Raw genomic sequence first — 22,285 nt, 5'->3', positions numbered from 1 at the left:
CCAAACACGGAGCTATGGCAAGACGACAGCACCTGAGTCCTTGCTCAGAAGGGGGATTGAGGCAGAGCACGTGGCGTCAGCCCCACGGCAGCACCAGCCCTCCTGGCACACGATCCTCCTCWGCCAAGGCCGCAGGGACAGCGTCTCCCTTGCTCCTTTCCCAGCTCCCACCGTCCCCACAYATCACGGTGAGCAGCTGTGCGGCCCACGGATGGTTCAGTTCAACCTTCTCAAAACGGACAACATAACAGTTTGGCTTCCCCTGGATAAAGCTGAACYGACCCGCCTGGCCACACGACCGCTACATCCAGCCCAGACTAGAACTAGACTTTGGTGACAACCGCCTGCAATTGTTAGGTTACAAAACCCCCAAACCTAAGAGGGCCCAAACGCCTCTCAGCTAAGTTCTGCAAGGGGCAGGATTCACAACTCCTGCTAAATGTACTGAAAATGTCTGCACGTTGCAACAACCTGTATGTTAAGGACAGTTATTCGATCAGCATCGTTAGTGCAATATTGACTGATTACACTAATAAATCAATATACATAAATATATTTTTAAAAACTGTTATAAGAGAGTAATAGATGGGCTCTTGAAAACTAGATCTGTGCAGGAAGTAATGAATGTTAGAAGTCTCCTAGAAACCTGAGTTTGAACTCGGCGTTGACTTAGCTGTTTCAGCTCAGGTCTGCCCCAGTTCACAGCTCTTTCCTGTCCCTGAGATAATTCAATTAGTATTTTACTTTCCTGCAGAATTGCAAGTGCTTTTTGGCTCAGAAAACTGCATCAAATACACATCCTAGAAGAGTAGGCTAGGGACATTTTTGAGCAAGAGTTACTCAGTAGTTCAAAACTGTAGTCGGTCTTAAGCGTAAGGCTTAAGCAAGCAGTGGAGAGCTGTCAAGAGCCGACAGCTTCCCTCTGTGCTCCATGAAACTGTGTCCTTCCCAAATACTCACAAGGTACAATATGGGCACCCCAACTCCCGAGAATGGGGAAGAGCTATTTCCCCCATTTCTCTCTCTGAAAGCTACCATGCTCACGAAGTGCATTCGGTCAGAGCCAGGATGGAAGCCTTATTGCCATGAGGTCTGGCATTTAGCCCTGAAATTTATGAAAACAAATATGAAATTTATGAAAACAAATTTATGAAAATAAATTTATGAAACAATGAAAATAAGTAGTTTTATTAGATGTACAGATTACATTTTAGAGCCCACAGAGCCGATTAACTTTACTGGCATTCCCATACACGCCTTAATCACACGTACACGATCAATATAAATAGCACAGCTATTATCCTCAACTCGACCCTGCTCCTTATGAGGTTGCTGTCTTTTAAATATTAAATAAAAAGTATTTCTTCCATTTCTGAATTAATGGAATTAAAAACCTAAGAACAAAGCACTTTTTGAAGAGGAAAAAAAGCACCTTTTTATCCAAAAAGCAACATCAGAAGAACATTAGGGAAAGAGATTCAGACACTCAAATTCTCTGCTGAATTATTAATTTGACCGCAGGAAAATTCTGCCACATCACAGTGGAAACAAAGTCAACAACAAACAGCTCAAAGTGCTGTTTTAACCTGCAAGGCTGTTTCCTTATGCTCTCCTCGCTGCCCACTCGGACGCTTCCACTTGTAGAGCTCGTGCTCACAGAATCACAGACTGGTTGAGGTTGGAAGGGACCTCTAGRGATCAYCCAGTCCAAMCCCCYGCTCCAGCAGGGACACCCAGAGCACGGGGCACAGGGTGGCAGCCAGRCGGCTTTGGAAGATCTCCAGAGAAGGAGACTCCACAGCCTCCCTGGGCAGCCTCTTCCAGGGCTCTGKCACCCTCACAGGRAAGAAGTTCCGCCTCMCATGCAGGTGGAACTTGCAGGGTTCCAAGGGCCCATGGGCTCAGGGACAACCTCCCCGCTCGCTACTGCTCCTGTATCATTGCAGGCGCCCTGGCTGCCTAAGAGCAGCATCTCCCAACAGTCCTCGAGCCGGTCAAGGTGGCCGCATCCTTCCTGAGTGTCTTCCAGGCTCACGCCTTCCCTGGACATGAATTGTTCAAGGATCAACCCAAGAGCAGCAAGAGGCACTTCCTTGATACCTTGGAGAAGCCTCTCCAAGCCCAATTACAACAGACTCCTTAGAATTCTCTATGGAAATGCAGCAAAGACACAGGAAAAACATCTTCCTAAATCCCTCCGAAGTGGTAACTGACCCTTTCCAAAAACACTTATCCTGAAGAAGTCCCAGTATTCGCAAAATTTCAGTCCAAATGGTTGGTATTTTCCAAGTTCAAGTCCCTGGTTTTAGCTTCTTCAGTTCAGAGTGTGGATGTCTGACAYGAGCCTTGATTTTCAGACCAACAAGATGAGTTTGTCTCCAAAAACAGTCCCTTTCTTCCCCTCATTCATTGCCAGGACTAGCTGGTCTGAAGTCAGAAGCCAAGGGGAAGTTGGCAAAGGAGAAAACTATTATTCACTCCAATCACTAAAAACGAAGCAGAGGGATCTCTAGTATTTCAAAGTCTGGAAGAAAATGGACTAAAACTAATCACTTTCTTCCTCATACACAGCTTATGTGCATTTCCTTTCAGTAATTCATTTCAGATGAAACATCAAGAGAAATAAATGCAAGCATCAGAACAACATAAGCACATACAAGAGTTTTAAGCAACAAAAAGGCTCCTCTTGCCACTTAGTTCCAGCTAAGCTGCTTTGCAAGCTTGTTACAAACCACAACCAGAAGAACATGCATCATTCACGAGTTTTTAATAATAAGGAACATATAAAAAGAACCCAGGCTAACCTAAGAAATTGTCTGAACAATATTTATGGGTATATTACAGCTTCCCAGCTAATAACAACGGTAGGTTAGTTCAAAGTCTCCATTTAAATAGAAGCTGGCGTGTTTTAATTATGAACCTGTAAGAACTAATGTTTCTAGGAAAATAACTAATGTCCTAATGCAAAAGTCAGATCAAATAAGTTTAAATCATTGCCTCTAACCRCGTGTTTGAATTACTGTAGTTAAAACTAATCTGCCCTCAGGTAGGTAGTAAATCGTAACCTGAAAACACTGTCAGTTTGATGGCAAATCAAGCAGGTGCAAAATCTTCTATGACATTTGTACTTATTTTATACCTTCATATTAAAAATACTAAGCCTGTAAGTAGAACAACACAATTTGGCAAACAAACCCAGCATGCACTCAAATCAATACTTTTAATAAATCTGGTTGCTTGTAAAAAGAACTAATGTTACTTACTGCTATTTCTCTGCATGCAGACATAGAAATTCCAGTACCTTCTATTTGCTTTAAAGCATAATCTTTATCATCTTTCCTGTGAAAGAAGAAAAGAAGTTTCTTTTAAAAAAAACAATATACCATGAATTCTGAGTGAGCTCTTCACCATTCACAGAACAGTTTGGAATTAATTCAAATTCTTGCACCTTATTTGCCTTTGTTCTCTACTAATGTAATGGCTGGATAGCAGAGGAATTGAGAGCTCAGCCCACACCACCTTGATAAAACTGGCATACAAACAAGCTGTCATTACACAAAAAGGAATTTTTAGGTTCTTTAAAATGTAATTTTGCCATTTCTTAACATTTCTTTCTATTCCCTTCTCCCCTTTTTTCAGAAGAAACAAAACAAATATTTAGCACACAGCAGGAGGCAGTTTATCCAAACCTGGGATTTCAACAGCTTTTCAAACCACTGAGCTGCAGGTTCACCTTCCCTAGGTGTGCAACTCTGGGACACAACAGCACTTCACCCCATTGTAACAACTTCTTGACTAACCCAACAGCAGCATYATTTTAATACCCCAATCTTTTCTTCCCTGTAGGCCATAAGTGTCCTAAAATTATGTTCCCAGCCAACCAAAAGACCCTACAAGGGAAGTCTCCACCTTCTGAAGACTCCTGAGAAAAGCTGGTTCTGCTTCCATAAGACAAAACACTTGGGAGCAAGAACCTCCTGTACCTTAACCTGTATGCGCCTTACATACATTTAATTAAAACACAAGCCTGCTGTAATTCCAGCCACTGGAACCAAAATCAAGACAACAGACTGAAAAGAGATGAAATAAAATAAAGCAGACACCAAACTCCCATATTCATTTTCCAAAAGCTCAAGCTTTTAAGTGACAGAAACTTCATCCTCCCTTTTTGAAGGTTGGTATCCACAACACTCCTAAGGGACACGGGGTTTCCAAATAATGAGGTCAATATTTGACTTTCTGATCCCTCCAAATTGTGGATTACTTAAGAAGTCTTCCCAGCTTTTTAATTAACCCAATCTCCAGTTCCCAAGGGCCTGAAAAACGTCTCTCAAAGATGCTAAACCTAAATAACCAAAACTACAGGTAAGCATTTAACACACATGTAACCGCCCACTCCACACTCATTAAGGTTTCCTGAAGGCTTTTACTAATTGCAGTAGCACAACCTGCARTGCACTTTCCCTGGTTTAGCTCCACACATTTAACCCCCCAAGTTATGGGGTCCTGTCTGAGGGACTTCTCTTGGGACTCTGAGCAGGAACTGCTCAGAACAAGGTAGGAACAACGTGGAACCATCATTCCACGTACTAATAGTAACAGTAATAACAATAGTAATAATAATAGCAATAATAGTAATAATAGTAATAATAGTAATAATAATCTAAAAAATCTAAAACTAAGACTTTCTGACCTGGAAGAAAAACAGAGCCAGTGCAGACCAAACGCTTGCACAGAGCCTGACAAAAGTGTGAGCAGGAAGCAGCAAGTCCCTGCGTCCCACGTGGAGGGAAACCAGGCCCGGGAAGCCTGGACAGGAGCCCCAGCTGTGGAGCCAAGGCCACCAAGCACTGCAGGAGCCCAACGTGGACAGGGACCTGAAATGTAATTACACAAATTTACATTGAACTTGAACAAACCAAAAGAAAAAAAGTCGTATTTCAGAGACTCGGGTTATTAAGTATTGCAGACTTTACATGTATTACAAACTAAATACCAACTGGTTTAGAATTTCTACTGGCTTTGGAAGCACAACACCATAATATGAAGCATTTATTCTATCTGGAGGAATCAAAAGGAGTAAAAAGCTGCCTGTTGAATATGGAACTTTGTGAAGCTTTAATATTGAAATGCCTGGTATTTCCACTGTTTATTTAAAAGGATACTTTGAGCATATTAGGGGTGGACCTGCTGGAGAGCAGCCCCACAAAGAGGGACCTGGGTGTCATGGTGGACGACAAGTTGACCAYGAGGCAGCAGTGTGCCCTGGTGGCCAAGAAGGCCARYGGGATCCTGGGGTGCATTAAGAAGAGCGTCTCCAGCAGGKCGAGGGAAGTGATCATCCCCCTCTACTCAGCCCTGGTGAGGCCACATCTGGAGTACTGYGTCCAGTTCTGGGCTCCCCAGKACAAGAGGGATGTGGAGCTGCTGGAGAGAGTCCAGCGCAGGGCTACCAGGATGATCAGGGGCCTGGAACATCTGCCCTATGAGCAAAGGCTGAGAGAGCTGGGTCTGTTCAGCCTGGAGAAGAGGAGGCTGAGGGGGGACCTGATCAGCGTGTATAAATACCTCAAGGGAGGCAGTGAGGAGGAGGGGGGCRGCCTCTTTTCAGTGGTGGGCAGGGATAGGACTAGAGGAAATGGCTTCAAACTGAAGCATCGGAAGTTCCACAGGAACTTAAGGAAGCATTTCTTCACTGTGMGGGTGACAAAGCACTGGAACAGGCTGCYCAGAGARGTTGTGGAGTCTCCTTCTTTGGAGATCTTTAAAACCCGCTTGGATGCAGCCCTGTGCCACGTGCTCTAGGTGACCCTGYGTGAGCAGGGGGGTTGGACTCGATGACCTCTGAGGTCCCTTCCAACCTTCGGCATTCTATGATTCTATGATTCTATGATATGCTCAGCAGTCCTACATAATTAGAAAGAAAAGATTTCAGATAAAGATCAGCTAAAAGAAAACAGAAAAAAAAAAGTCCCAATCTGCACTGTGACATTATTGGAATTTCTTTATGAGCATCAGAAGAGTGTTCACCCCTGCAGAATAATTTCAAATTACAAGTGAAGGAAGAGCTAACGTTGGGCTAAAGGGTAGCAGCATTTGAGGCAGCTTCTGTCTTCTTCCCTCCCAAATACTGAAACTAAGCAGTGCAAATGTATGGCTTTAGTGCACCTATAGATTGGAGATCAAAAGAATAACCTAGCAAGAATACCAAGCTATAGAATAGAGCATGAAAGCAAGCCACTGAAAATCGGAACATTAWAGACCCTTATTTGGCCTCTTCACTCTGTGGCATTGTGGTCTTCTGCCCTTGTTTAAGCCAGATTTTGAAATAAATGGAAAAAGCAGCATGGTGTGTACATCACAGCCAGTTAAGTCTGGAGCAAGGAGTAAGCTGGGTCTCTGGAAGAAGAGGGCACACAGAAAATACACGAACAAGCCATAGCCCCATGCAACTTGACACGGGCCCAAGTGGGGAGAGACCAGCCTTAAACAAGACAGGAGGGGCAGCTCGGGGTAGCCATGAGCCTAAACTGCGCCTACAGCTGGGACTTGCATAGCAGATACACCCAGGAAAACCAGGCACAGACGTCCAGGAGAGAACAACCAGGCGTAGATATCCAAGAGGGAATGACCAGACTCTTCCAGTTCCACCCCGAGGACTGTTCAAAGTAGAATAAGGGGCATCTGGGGACACCTGAACACACATTAGTCCAGCCTCAAGTAAAGCTCCTTCTCAAGACTTATGTTCATGACTGCATGTCTTGCAAAATACCTTTAAAGATTTCTCTATTTTGTTAAAAACAGACCAAAAAAATGAAAAACAAGCAGTTGTGAGGATAATATAAGACTACATCCAAATGCTTCCTAAGGTAAAGGTAAGGTAAAGTAAAAGGAAGCCTTGACAGCTAGTTAGTCTTACTTGCATTTTGAATCAGCAGATATCTTTRCCTATTTAAAACACACTTCGTGCTAGTTTTACTTTCTAGAAATGTTCTGGCAGGCATCTTCTCCCTTAAAGGGAACGGGCTATAAAGGGAGAATGAACAGTAAATACTAACCCAACATGGAAAAGGGCAGAAAAACAAGAAAACCTTAAAAGTTTTTGCAAAAAACCAAGTTCACTGCAGTACCTATGAACATTGGCACCCAGCAACTTAAGCAGTTGATGAGCACTGGAATCAGATCGAMCACATTGAAAAACTGAGGCAGAAAAATTCTTTCTTAGGAACCTTGAAACAAATCTCCAACCAGAAGCAGTGGAAATGCGGATGAGAGGAGCAGCAGCCCACAGAGACGTCCCCACTGCACCTCTACCCACACGTGGGAGAGACACGTGTCTGTGGTGAGGACAACGAACCTTTGTTTGTTAGACTCCCACAAAGGTAAAACACAAGTTATTTTAAGCTCTACTTCTACAATACTTGCTTTCCCTCACATTAAAAACATCAAAGTAGAAGCCTTCTGTCACTCGGGAATACAAGCAAAGCTTAAAATATAACAGAAAGGTAAAGGTTGATTTAACTGTGGATCAGACAAAATGTCATTTAAGGTCAAGTAGCAAAAGAGAAAAGTCACAAAGAAAACAAGAGACCAGAAGCCCCTTCCCTTGGCCTGCCTTGTCCCTAACCACCGGTCAGCACCGCGCTTCCAGAGCCAGGCGAAATGCTTAGGAATTCCGGGAGCCTAAAAATCCCAGGGTAGGTGACAAAAACCTACGCATTACAACAGATAGATTACATTCTCTTTTCCTTGTGGAAAAACAATACTTYTTTTTTTCCCCAGCATCTAAAGTCTGCTACACACCTAAGGCATCCAAATCTAAGTAGATTGCATGGAAATATATAATTTAGGCTTCTGTGCAACACAGTTTTGGATTTCCTCTCTTGCTTGGAATGGCAGCCTGCATTCAATATGGGTTGTAGCATTTATGGTAGCTGTGAAGGCAGCTGCTCTGGAAAGGAGAGGAAGCCATTCCAGCTCCTCTTGCAGAACTAAAGCAACACATGAGGGACATTAAAAATGTCAAAGATAATTTGGAAAAATCATTCAGAATTAAATTCAGAATTAAATTTAGAAGTACACATACRGGCATCTGAACCTCCAGAGTCTGGTTGAGCCAGCAGGTCATGTGGATGGAGGCATCCAAATCAGGGTGGAAGCCTCCTAATGGCTTTTACTTAGATTTCACAGTGTAACTCCGTGCTTCGGAGCTTATGCCCGGAGAACCACAGCCATGAAACAGAGACTATTTGTCTCCAACAGAGGGGGGCTTGGTTCCCAAAGACACTGTGACGCAGGATTCAACGCTCTGGGTGTCCCTGCTGGAGCAGGGATGTTGGACTAGATCTCTAGAGGTCCCTTCCAACCTTAAGGATTCTCTGTAGATCGCTGTGCTGGCAACAGCAGCACTGTCCAGAAGAGCCGACCTGCTCGAGGCGAGCTGGACTGGAGGCACATAGCTCACAGCAACAGAGCACATAGTGCACAGCAATACAGCACATAGCTTACAGCTCATAGCAATAGAGCTCACAGCAATGGCAATAGAGCACACGGCTCACGGCAAGGCACCACGTTCACTCATATTTGTCACCACAGTGCAACTGGCCGAAACTGAAAYGCAGTTTACACAATCTGTGCAGCTCTGGACATGTCTAAGTGCAGAAAAAGTGCCTGCTTGGCAATGGAGGCACATGCAGCAGTTCTGCAAGGTCAGACCTTGTTGGGGAGTGCAAAAAACAAGGGTATTTTAAACTTTTTTGGTAGCCTAGCAGAAAAAAAAATCCTGTAAACTCTCCTCTAAAGAGAGCCCTGAGCTAAGGCAGTGCTACAAAGGCAACGCTGCCTCATCTGCCTGTAATTCCATTTTTACAAAACATTCAACGGTGGGATGAAAACACAGGATCAAACTGAAGTTTGCCGGCACAACTGGATGGGTTTTGATGATTTGGAGCAACAGGGTCCCAGGGGCAGCCCCGCATGGGCTCTGCCATCCTCGGCACCAGCAACCAAGGCGCTTCACACTCGCTCCAGATGAGGCCAATGCTGCTTCCTCCRCAAGAGGAAGGTTATCCTAAGGTTATTGTCCTACTACTGAGGCTCCCTGTGTAACATCCATCAATCCAAAATTAGAATATTCCAAAAAAGCTTAGTTTTCCAAAAGTCATTGTTTTTTTCCTGGTTTTGAAAGAAACCAACAAAAAGAAAATCCAGTTACAATAGCTGAAATAAATGGGATGAAGCAAGACCTGAATTTAACCATTAGCTCAAATTCCTACTTCTTCATTTGACTGAGCTCCAAATTTAAAACGTTTTGGAAAAYGAAGTAACTCTACAAGCTGCATTTAGAGAAAAGAGGTAACTTGTAGAGCGAAAGGCTTATGGTCGACAACCCAAGCAATACTATTTCAGAAAGTTCAGATCTGGTAAACCCTGGGGMAGGGTTAAACCCTGGGGCAGTTAAGTAGCCTAAACCTATTCACAAACTGATTAAGGCTTTGGCCATCACAGATCCTTGCGCTCTTCACAGAAGAAGCCTGTCAAAAATCAGCTAAAATCCAGATTCTGTCAGGAAAAGCCTCCACATTAACAAAGAACAACAACGAATAACGCTGCCCAGCCAGAAAAGCGGGGGAGTCCGGGCTGCATTGCAGCTCAGAAGGGCAGCAGCTTCTTGCCATGTTATTTTTAAGAGCAAAGCAGCTTACGCTGACACCAGAGCTCCCCGCTCGGCTCCCGGCGARGAGGACGGGAACAGTTGCTGCAAGCTGAACCCACAGGCAAGGATGGAGGCCCCTCTTGGATGGGCACGGCTTTATATTCGCTCGTGCTTTGCCCTAAAAGCAGCAGCTCGGGCTCTTTCCCGGCGCCCACGCGAGCTCCGGCGTCTCCTCACCCCGAACACGGCTCCTTCCCGAGTGGGACATTTCTTGATGTTTCCCTATGGCCCATTTGGCCAGCAGGATGTTTTGCCTGGTTTCCCCCAAGGAAAGCATCATTAYGGGCTTACCCTAGTCCTGTATTATTTCATATTAGTAATATTTTCTATTTCAACACAAATTCTCCAGCGCTCAGGCCTTTTGTTGGGGAGAGAAAAGGTTAATTCCCACAGCTGGAGGGAAATCCGCCATCCCTGAAGCCTATGCACAACAAAACCCAATGCACAATAGCACTTAGGAGACAGCTAATATTTATGTGGGAAATTGCAATTAGTTGCTCACTTTATTCCCTTTGTTCTTGGATTTTACAACTAATGAACACTTTTTGCCACAAGACGTAGCTTGGCTAGAAGCTCAAGGTGAGAGGTGGGTGCAGCAATGCACCACACGGGCTGCGTCAGAAGGGCCTTTTCTTGCCCTCTCCCCGCTCCAGGAAACCCTAATCCCAGCTCCAAGCTGCGCCTCCCTTCCAGGGGACAACTCACGGCTTGCTTCCAGCAGGAAAATGTTCCGGCTTGTTTGTTTTTGCTGGGTTCATGAACCCTGTCAGCTGGTGAGTATCAGACCAGCACGATGGGCAGTAACAGTGAAGCCCAGCAGCACGTGGGCAGGWGAGCTGCAGCAGCAGGAACAAAGCGAGATTCCCCCTGCACTCCAGATCCCTGCCACACTCCAGATCCCACCCATCCCATTCCCTGCTCCCTGGCAGTCCAAACCACAGCTGGTTGTTCAGCCCACAATCCCACAAAAAAAAGCACTTAACCACATCATTCATTCCACCACAAAAGTTCCACAAAAGAGAGGCTGGAAGCTAGGTGAAAAGGGCTCCTTAAGGTACCTCGTACCTGTTGATTCAGTGTCTGGTTGGCTCCTTTAGAGTCAATTTTCCCCTCTCTTCTCCCACAAGATTAAAACTCTAATATGACAGCTAAGCAAAAAGTTTTAAAATTACACAATTCCAAAGGTTCCTTCTAGGAGAATCACTGCAGCAGCCTAGGAAACACTAAGCTGATCCAAGCACCTCGCTCCTGAGGGGAAGCTGTGCTGCCTCAGGGGGGCACGTTGCACATTACTGCCATCCCTTCCCTTGCCATTAGCTGTCTGCAGCTAGAGATTCACAGACAGAACTACTGTATTTAAGAGCCTGTAAGGGATTTATTCTTACACAGATTTAGCCAGTCACTTTGAAGCCACATGAGCATTTAACATCCACAACGCAGCACCACCTCTACACCTCTAGTTTCACCTCTACACTGGATGTAGAAGCACCTATAGAAATGTCTCCTCCTTGTGCTCTCAGCTGTYTCCCTCCAGTTTGTTGGACACATCCTTACCCGTGCATGAGAAGGGGTGTTGAGCAGGGGGATCCTGTATCCTCCACGATACAGGAGCTTCCAGAGACTCTCCCAGACCTCCTCTCTTCAATATGTGAAGGGCTCCCACCCACTGAAACGGCAGGAGCTCCCACGGAAGCTGCACCACACGCAGCTTCGCAGTGTCCCTCTTGAGCTCTGGGGCAGCCTTCCTGCAATTAGCGGTTTCCAGCCACTTCTGGTATTGGAACAGAATTGCCAGCAACAATAACATTATATCTTGTCCTCCGCTTCATTCCCAGAAAATCCTACAATTCTCTCTGCYTCTTAATTACTTCTGCCAGGCAGGAACTTTCTCAAAACTATCACTGTAAACCCTAGGATCTTTCTCTTGAAATAACAAGTGAGTAAAGGATCATTTTCACCACATACATCATTTTGCACTAGTGAGTCTATATATTATGGTCCCTCAGTATCATAAAGTCCTTCTCCCAAGTCGGCTCCTTCAGTCCCTGCCTTTACTACCCCGAATAACTAGCCACCATCAGCAAAGCAGCCTCTTGACTATTTAAGACAAATGATTTCCAAACAATGTCTGACTTCTGAGCAGTGGTTTCCCAAGACACACCAAAGGCCTCACACATTTGAGAGAAATCAGTACTTAGCTTCTCTAACCAGAGAAAGACCTTTCCTTGCAATGGTTAAATCTTGGTAAGAGACCATACCAATGTCTCTGGGAGATCCCAATGAGATTACRTCAACTAAACTGCCTTAGCCTACATACTAAATCCTTCAGCAGAAAGGATTTAAATAGATTTATGACGTATCACAGACTGGTTGAGGTTGGAAGGGACTTCTAGAGATCATCCAGTCCAACCCCCCTGCTCCAGCAGGGACACCCAGAGCACGGGGCACAGGGTGGCAGCCAGGCGGGTTTGGAAGATCTCCAGAGAAGGAGACTCCACAGCCTCCCTGGGCAGCCTGTGCCAGGGCTCTGGCACCCTCACAGTCAAGAAGTTCTTCCTCATATTCAGCTGGATCTTCAGAGGTTTTTGCAGTGCCCATTGGTTCTTATCCTGCCACTGGCCACCACTGAAAAGTCTGACCCCATCCTTTTGACACTTTCTACATACAATCCCATCTCAACCTTTCCTTCTCCAATTTCTTCACCTCAGTACCCTCCATAAGTCCACTTAGCTCTCTCCTCCCCTCAGCCAAAAGTTGGACATTTCCAAGTCTATTACTCAGAAAATCTAAGCGCTGAGGTATATTTTCTTGTTAATAACTTGCTTAGCTCATTCTTGAATTCCTTAAGAGTTATGAACATCTCACCAGCACCTCAATCTACTGCTCCTCAGGTTGCTAAACATCTCCCTCTCCACGCACTGTAATTTGAGGCAGATCCTCTAATGCTTATGAAGACACTTTCCAATTTTAAGTTCTTTCTCAGTGCACAGACAAAAACAAAGACATGGATTTCCGCTGCCATTTCATCTTCTCTAAACATTTTCTACAGCTCGGTTGGTCCCAGTCCTACAGAACCAGCTGTCCTATTTGTGCTAAGGAGGGATCGTTGCAAAACMGTAGCCTTTTCAAGAAGTTCCTCAAGTTTGCGGGATCTAGGGAAGGTGGGAGAATGAGGGAGCTATAGAGACATTATGCTGCAAGTTTACATCGAGCCTACCATGGCTTGCATGCTTTTCTATATTCATCACTCATAAAAGACTTAACTTCCCAAGGAATACACTCTTATTCCCATAGGATCAGTCCTGGTCCGCTAATTAGTCATATCTGCTGTTGTTTTAAATTGTGGCTTTATAGGGTGTCTCAAGGCAGGATAGGGTCRTGGACACCACAGATGCCTCAGGATAATTCTGAGGCAGTTCACAGACATTTTACCTTTCTGGCTATTTTTCAGTTCTAAGAAGTCATCCCTTCCCTCTGCCTTTTTTATTTTGTGGAAGTGGTTCCTCAGTGGACTTCCTGCCCTTGCTCAAATTCAGCATCTCCCCAGGAGCCAAGCCCAAGCCCTGCATGCCTTAGAGGACCCTCTGCAGTAACAGGCCCAAGCAGTTCCTTTAGGTCCTGCCAAGAGGTGATTCTGCCTCCCTGGGTTCCTGACCAGGTACTTCCTCAAGCAGCTACTCACCACCCAGAAACCTGCCTTGGTGTCTCTGTAACAGAGTRTTTGCCTCAACTGAATGAGGGTAAAAAAGCCATTTGCTATTGAATCCCCTGCTCTGCAGCCTCTCTGCTCCCACACAGCCAGGCCAGGGGAAAGGTCTTCTTGGTGCCAGCTCTTCTCCCCCACAGGGGGAAGCTCAGAGGCTCGGGGAGGCACCAGGAGGGCTTCTGTTTGCTCTGCATTTTGCTGTGAGCCATTTGGTAGCCAGCACTCAGCTGGCAGGTTCACGTGAGCCTCAGCAAGGTTTTTATAAAACTGAATGAACCTCAGACTGAAAGGTTCAGTTCACACATTTCCTTGTGAGAAGTTGTTTTGCTCGGTCCTGCATGAAGAGGAGCAATGTTCACTCCAAACACCAAAACCCCACACAACCACAGAACCGAACCTTGAAGGGTTTAAGTACAAAATGATGGGAAAGATTCGCCCAGTGTTGGAATATCAGCTCCAAATGAAAACAATCCAGAAGTTAGGACATGCTTAGAGGATAAGGTAATAACTCTCCCAGAAAATGACACCTCAGTCAGAAACACAAGGTAGAACCAAGGGTTTTACTGCAATTCAGATTCTTTTATATTCCAGGTTCAGATGCACGTATTACTCAAGCAGACTGTAATGAATTGAACCTACTTTTGGGGTAACTCTCAAGTGGTCTCTATTTAATGTCRGCATCTTGTACACAAGGTGTTAAAAGCACAGAGCGGAGTAGTCAAATCCAGGCAGATTGTTCCAGCGACCTTTAGCTGTGTTCTTCCAYGGAAGTTCTTTTTCAGGACTGATTTTTTTAATTTTGAATATTTAGACTTTCATCTATAGTTGAGAAAAATCACTATGTTCTCTTGTATGTATTATCCTKAAGTAATGTAAGGTAAATAACGTAGGTTGGTGCTCCTCGCTCATTTTCATTACATTACTTGAATGAACTTGGACAAATTTTGTCTGTGTTGGAATCTCAAAGAGCATTTTCAAGACCTGCAAAGGAGGGTGAACCGACTACCAGCAACTGCACAAAGTCAATGCAGAACCCACTCACTTTTGTTAATAGTTCAAACTCACACAAAAGAGCCAATTATATATTGAATAAATAATTTTATATGAATTTTGTTTCAAAAATGAGGATAAGGTTGATATAAAAGGACCCTTTAGCAAGTCTTTTGTGTCAGACGTCAAACRTTTCGGATCATCAACATCTCCTCTCTTCATGACATGTTCACAGAGTGAATAACCTCTCTAATAACTTGAGCTGCTGATCAGATTTGTGACATTCTCCATGGTAGCAAACTGGAAAAAGATCCTCAGATTAGAGCTGAGCAAGCTTTTATTTCATTTTATTTTGCCTTGCCTTATAAGAGCCAGAGAGAAAACGAATGGCTGAGCTGCAGGTCAGATATTCRATCAGAATTTGCGCTTATACACTGGATAACCCCACAGTGAAGCAAAGAGCTTTAGAAAAAAAAATAATAACCACAGAAAATCCACAGGTTTCATCAACTCTGTTACTCATGGAGCTACTGCACAACTTTTGGCATAAAAATTTGCAGCTGGAGCTTGTTCTGCCTGTTTGGACCTTAAGATAGCGAGGCTGCAAGCCCACATTCAGTCCTCCAACATCTCCAGGATGCCTCGTGTCACTTACCCCAAGGACTCCACAGAAACAGTAAGAAGTTTACCAGCTCCAGAAATCGGATGGCTTTCCATGTGTGTAGCTGTAAGCTCATCTTCTCTTGGTTTCTTCCTTGTGTCTAAGACATTAGTGTTTCTGCAAGAGCAGCTGAAGGCAGTATGTTCTMCAGAACAGTTATGCCAAGCTATAGAAAGCACAAAATCCAGTTCCTATCAACAAAAGGTTAATACACATCTGCATATGCATCCGGTACAGGTCATTACCTAAGAATCAGCGTCAGCCACCAGGGCTCCTGCATCAACAGGAAGGCATTAGAGTCTCATTGCATAAAGCCTTGCACTGGAAAGGGGGATGGAGGGTTTTTTGTTGCTTTCTTTTCATTTGTTTTAGCTTTCCCAGACATGAGGAAATGCTTTCTCAAAGACAATTTCAACCTATTCACCAGAGGGCTGACACCACACTGCACTACATACCCACCAGTTACTTGCACAGTCACCTACCTCAACTCTGCTACCCTTATTCCAAACACTTCATTTGCAATGAATAAAACTAAACTAAACTAAATCTTTAACACTTTTTTATCCCTGTTCTCAGATATAGGAGGTTCCTTGCAGAGCAGGCCTCTAGTTTTTCCCAAGTTTCCATTAGGTGTCTCAGAACCCAGCAGCTGGCAACACAGAGCTGCTGCCCAGTAGATTCTTCCTCCTGGGGCCCAGGACTTCAGGGCTCTGTTTCCAACACATCAGAGGACATCTGGATACAACGGATAACACAGGTTTGTCTTCATCATGTCACCTGAGCCACTTCTCATGCACCGAGGAGGACTGCAGGYTGCTTCCTTCTTTCCCTGCTGGCCCACAGACAGCCTCTACGCTTGGAGGGGGCAAAGACACAGTGCCATTTCCTACCYGCTAATATTCCCTTTGATTTTTCCAGAAGTTTATGAATATGAAAAACATCAAGTCCACAGGAATTACTCTCCAGGGGAACGTTGTTCCGTCTTTTTCAGTCACCTAGCTTACTGCAATGGTCCATCAAAACAAAAGCTCTTCCTGACCTAAGATCAGGTACATAGGATCCCATCCCAAGAGATGACTGTTAGATTCAAGCAAAACCAAGCACCAACTCTCCAATACGATTCTTGATGCTCACTCACATGGATCAGTCATTTCCATTTTCTTCATTTTGAGTTTTTCACAAATTAGTTTAATAAAACGCATACAAAACTGAGAGAAGCATTAAGTTTTACACTGGACACAGGAAGTTCTCCTGTGCATGTGGGAGTCGAGGTGGAACAGGCTTTGGAAAGCTTCGGTTGGCTGTTGTTGGTGACATCCCTTGCTCAAAAAAAAAGTCCTAATAATTTTTCCCTGCTTTCCAAATGGGGGTCCCTGCAACACCCTGCAGTTACGCAGGTCCCTCCAGCCAGCAGCACATGCAGCCTGCTGCATTCAGGCTCCTCTGCATCCAGCACCTAAGGGACTCCCACAGCCACGAGCACTTCCAAGGCAGCCAYGCAACGAAGCCACCTCAGTACCTTCTGAAACTCTGGCCAGGTATTTCTGGCCACACGGATACCCCTGGTGGCATAGAAAGACATCAGTGTTTAAAGCCAGGACATACATATCCATGCTGTAACTTAGGGGCTTTGCGCAGGACACATCACCACTGTATACTGTGTTGGATGTTGCTGGAACAGAGCCCCGCTATGCACAAATCCCCTGCACCTTGCAAATGCTGCTGCCCTACTCTGCTGTAACTAAAATAATCTATTAAAAAAAAAACCACAAAAAAATCAAGAATTTCTTCATGTCTTCTGCTACAGCAGTCTGCAGATGACGACTCTCCAGATGCCACATCAGCAAGTCAGGCCTCAGAGGCCAAGAGACCTGACAACCCAGACCAGAGCACACAGAAGTCCTGTGGGGAACACACAACTTATCAGCACCCAGCCAGGAGCAGCATCCTCAGAGGACGAGCAACTTCTCTATAATCAGCACCTTAAACTGCCCTCCATCCTTCTGCAAGAAGGAAAGCACAGAGGTAGGTGCTTCCTCCTCATTATATACAAATATTTTTCTCATCTACTAATTCACACAAGAGCTCATAGAGATCTTTGGTATTCTGCCAATTTTATTACTCTCACACCCGCTCCTCTGCACTCCCCAATGACTCCAGGCAGTAAGGAAACAGTAGCTCCGAGCTATGCGAGCTCCACCTCTGCTTACAGCTATGCAGGCAAACCCACACACTGGTGACAAGGCAACAAAATGACTACAGCAAATGAAGGGCACACAAGCACTAACTGCCATGGCCTCTGCGTGATCCTAAAGCTCACACCTGACAGGATGAGAAAGGCAGGAAGCAGACGGGAAAATAATTAAGGGAGCTCTACTACGTAAATGAAAGAGCACCAGCCTCCATGCAAGACAACACGCACGACTCCTCATGGAGATACAGTTTGCGAGCTTCCTAACTCTGGGAACAGCCCCAGAGAGATTCCGAGCGTACATTTCAACAGGGCACTGTGCACATGTTACACGGGCACCAGTGAAGTCTGCGGTAGCCAGAAATTCCATGYGATTGTTCACAGGAATTCAGAGCCAAAGGTTTCCTCTGCAGTGCCCGTGGCGCACACACCTCCTGCATGGCACCAACGACTTCGGCAGCATGCGGGAATACTCAGCTGACACAGGAAAAGGGGTCTCTTGTCCATTAAGCTCACAGAAGACAAGGGATGTTGGGTAGCTCATGCCACAAGCTAATGGCAATAACACGGAGATATAATTCCTAAGAAGCAGCACAACAGAATTCATCAAGCAGCTCAGGGTCCAGACCTGCTGCTTCCCTTCTTGCCAGGCTTTTCGCAGGACTGATTGCCTCTGCCCTGCTCAGGAACTTCCCTCTCCTCAAAATTACCTGCTGCAGGTGCTGGCAAAATGAGCCAATTATTTGCAAACTCATCAACTCAATCAGTACATATCCGTAAATACAAACTGTTGCATATCTAAACTAATCTGGTGGCAACCTTACGAAGGTCCAAGTGTTTCTGAAGACAGAAACCCTAAAGAAAGCAAAGGGGGCTCTTCTGCACACATGGTGGATCCTGGTGTGAACACTCCCAGGGCATGAGAACCTGTTACAGCAGTCGATCAGAAGTGACTGCTCTTGACAGAGCCACAGCCGCCTACACATGGAGCTCTTAACCACTATCTTTCCCCTTGACGAAAGGTTGCAGTTTATCTACATGCCGCATTAAAATACTTCATGGTTACCCACAAAAATTTAACCTCTTCCTTTTGTTATTCAAATATGAAACTAAATTAGCATCAGCATCTTTAAAAAAAATATGAATGATTTGGGGAATGCATATAACATAAATATGTTTTATCCTCCTTTCTTCCCAAGGGAAATATCCTCATTCTCTTCAGTTTATGTAACAATTTGAGACACTCATCACCATTTTTCCAATACCCTTTTGAGGTAGAAACTACAACATACCATATTAGACATGAAGCAAACAAAAAGTTCACYGATTTCCACTACTTTTTGCCAATCTGTTTCTTATGAAGTTTATACAGACCATAAGGGTAAAAGAAGGGGGATACAGATTTGACCATATGAAGCACATAAGAAGTTTATTATTATAGTTTCAACTCGAATGTGCCAGAGCACCACATGAAAGCATCTGCCCCTCTATCCCCAGCAATTCTTTCAACACAGAATTGTAAGAGCTGAGATTAAAGGAATAAAATCTCCAGCTGGACGAGCGAGACCTGCGTCACTCGGGTTGTCCGAGGGAAGCATTGGGTTGCTTGATGTGGTGACAGGCTGGGTGGGGAACCAGCAGGAGCCTCTTTCCCAGGGAATATGGGAAGCTTCCAAAAGAAAACAATGTCCCTGCCATTTGAGATCTTCAATTACATCATATTTTGCTGTAGCAATTAAGAAGTCACATATTGCCTAAAAATGACATTCAGTAATTTCTTATTCTCATCCAAGCCACAACGCATAAACAAAAAATGCAGAGCTGGAAGCACTCCAAGCTGCCACCAAAACGGGCAACCTTGCTAGGCAGAACAGGCCTCTCAGAGAGCTCAGATCCCAGCCAACACTGACCAGGGTCTGCCACAGTCCCTCAGTAGCCCCTCAAGGCCCTATCAATACTGATATCCTCCCTAACTGGCAAAGGGCAACTAGGTGGTGTTAACTCTCGGCTCCAGCAGCGCTGCCAGGGAGCACTAACGTGGCAGGCAAAGTACCTTTAAGTGAGAAATAACGGAATCTTTCTGGACAAGAGAGAGCAATTTCTCCTCTTCTTCTTAGAGACAAAAGTGACAGTCTCCTTATTTGAAGCCTTGCTCTGCACCCTGGGGTGCCACCGTTGCAACCCCTTTGTCTGCCATCAGAAAAAGTCAATCCCCATATATCTTCCTGCTGTAATAATAAACACTGCCAGCTCGCATCTGGCTCGCTATAATTACTACCAGTTTGATAGAATTACTGCAGGTTTAACAGTGACAAGAAGACAGCACCATTCAGCGGAAAACTAGGAAGATTCTTCTCAAGCACAAAGACTATCAACTTAATAGAATAAGAACTTGAGAGCTGAACACAGGTTTTCTATAGTGAACGTGCAGCTAATCTAACACCTGACCTTGCTACTGAGCTGTCCTAGTGCTCGGCAGGCTCGGTTTTGGCAGTGAATATGGCAGGAACCACACGGAGTGGCCCCGTGCGGGACATTCTGCACCCACTGGGTGCAGTCCCAGACCTCACGCTGTGGTGAAGGGCACCACACGACTGGATGGGCTTTTTCCCTTGGAGCAGATACCATAATCCATAGGGTGCCCTTGGCAGCTCACTACAGAGACCATCACTTTTTCCTCTCTCCGGGGGGGATTCTCGCTACACCAACATTACAGCCAGAGTGGCTCCCAAAATAAATAATGTGTTTGTGGCTGGACATGTGGCCCTCATCCTCCCATGGGCCGGACACGCGGCTGCTGCCTCGCTGCACCTGTAAAAGCAACCAGAAAATAAGGGAGGGGAAGGGTGTCGTCAAACCCAAGGCACCACCTCCCCTTCACCTGGGTTTTCACCACCACGAGGTTCTGAGCATGCAGTTGCACACACTGACTTACTAACATCATTTCTCCTCAGTGTTTGCTCTACTCATAACACATCCACATACAAGAAGTGGTCCAACCACAATGCACAAACGTATGCACAAACACACAAGAAGCACATAGGCACCCAGGCACAGGTCCTTGAGCACAAGAKTAACAGTCTACGGACAATTACACCTCATATTGAATGGAAAAATGTTTCAGAATCTGGGTGGGAAATAAGACACATCAGAGAAAGGGAAGGAGCCACTAAATGAACAATATGGCAAAAAACAGTCATCAGGATATTCAGCAGTTTTCTAGTGAAGTCCTTTCTAGTATCATACTCTTATTTTTCACTTCATCCAGAAAAAAAAYAGGACATTAAATCATTCACTGTCAAGACCTGAGAGAAAACTTTACTTTGTAGATTACATTTGGTGTTTAACCAACCATTTTTAGAAGGTTGCTGCCTTTTGCCAAAAGCAGGCAAAATAACAGCACTGTCACCAGTAACCCTGGACACTGTCCCAAATACCACCAGGCAGCCTGATAACTGACTAGAAATGTTTGAGTAACATTTCACCAGTATCAAATTCCCTATTTACTGCTGCCATCCAGCTAGCTCAACAGCTGCAAAGAAAAGGCTGGCACAAACATCAGAGACTTGGTGAAGATTTTTCTGTCCCTATTTTCATATCACTGCTTTCCGTATCTTTACTGGAAGGAGGCTTGCATTAGCCAAGTATCAGCATGTAGGAGACTTGGGAAAGAGCTCCTCAAACTCAAAATTCTTAACCTCACACATAAGAATCATTCAGGCAATACAAAATATAAGACTTGTGAACAGGACAGGTTACAAGGCTCCAATTTAAAAYACAAAGCTGACTCATACCTGCGACAAACTCACACAAGAAGAGCTGTGCTACGATTAATACAAGCCTGGTCAAGACACATTAGAGAAAATAAGGTGGAATCAGCCCCAGTGCAAAAACAATAAATATTTTTAGAACTAAACTTACAGTTGAAATATGAGCTGGTTCTTTTTACCTAAGGGAACAAAGTCTTATTTATCAAATGTAAAAAAGAACTCCCAGGATTTCSAAATGCCCATTCTATCAATGCAAACACAGAGAGCACTGCTCAGATGATACTGCAGCAAATGTAACGGGTGCAACTTAACATTTAGAACCTATTRCACGACCAGGCTCTTCCCTCCCCTCCTTCTCCCTATTGTTCCACTGCTGGAAGAGCGGTGCGGAGCCAGGAACCCRCAAGCAGTATCGCATTTGCAAATGTTTGTGCCAAGAGATTCATTTACTCAGGTCTACACACAAAATTAAAGTGGTCACAGATATGACTCTTTGAGAGTCATTTTATTAAAGCCCTAAGAGGTGCAGACGACCTCAGCTCCAGGAGCAGCCGGAAAGAATGGCCAAAATGGTGACTAACAGTAATAAGTCAGACCAAAAAGAAGGGGGGGGGGGGGGGGGGGGGGGGGAAAAGGGGGGGCACAAAAAAAAAAGACCCGCGGAGGGGGGCCACCACAAAGGCAGGGGAGGGGGGCGGGGGGAGTGAGGGCCCCGCGCCCCCCTGCTGGCGGGGGGGGGGGGCGGGAGAAAAATCATTATGAAAACAGGGAAAAAGAAGGCTGCACCGGGCAGAGGGTCAGCCTGAATTTTTGGGCTGCCCACTCGCATAACAAAGCGAAAACGCGTTAAGCCTTCCTCTTAACAAATAAAATAGTAAAAGAATAAAAATAAAATATAAAATAATAAAAAAATAAGAAAAAATAAGAACAAAACGGGGCTGGGGGCAGGGCGAGGGCTCGGGCAGCCCCGCAGGGGCGGGCAGGGCCGGGCCGGCCCGCGCAGGACACGCGGCGGCCCCGGGCACGCGGGCAGGCGACACCGGGGGGTCCCGAGGGCGGCGGGGGGCGGCCGGGGCGGGGGACACGGGCCCGCGCTCGCCGCTCACTCACCCGTCCTTGCGCTTGGCCTTGTAGACGTGCCCGTAGGTGCCCCTGCCCACCTTGCAGCCCTCGTACTCGAAGAGGTCCTCGACGCGCTCGCGCTCGCCCGTCAGCTTCACCTTGAAGTCATAGTCCATGTTGGGCGGCCGCC

At 45.4% G+C, this 22,285-nt stretch overlaps 1 protein-coding gene across 2 annotated transcripts in view; it reads right to left on the bottom strand.

Annotated features, from left to right (window-relative positions):
- CDK8 (cyclin dependent kinase 8) overlaps window positions 1–22,272 on the bottom strand; it is a 65,301-nt gene extending 43,029 nt beyond the window's left edge. For both annotated transcript variants that reach the window (XM_026049820.1, XM_026049821.1), the window contains exons 1-2: window positions 22,144–22,272; window positions 3,264–3,339 (exon numbers count right to left, since the gene is read on the bottom strand). In XM_026049820.1, the coding sequence (XP_025905605.1) occupies window positions 3,264–3,339; window positions 22,144–22,271 (204 nt within the window). In that variant the 5' untranslated portion in view covers window position 22,272. The remainder of the gene's footprint in view (window positions 1–3,263; window positions 3,340–22,143) is intronic.
- Between the last annotated feature and the right edge of the window lie 13 nt (window positions 22,273–22,285).

The sequence above is a fragment of the Nothoprocta perdicaria genome, unplaced genomic scaffold, assembly GCF_003342845.1.
Source record: "Nothoprocta perdicaria isolate Ctin4 unplaced genomic scaffold, notPer1 scaffold_62, whole genome shotgun sequence".
NCBI lineage: Eukaryota > Metazoa > Chordata > Aves > Tinamiformes > Tinamidae > Nothoprocta > Nothoprocta perdicaria.
This window is presented reverse-complemented; position numbering and strand designations above follow the sequence as displayed.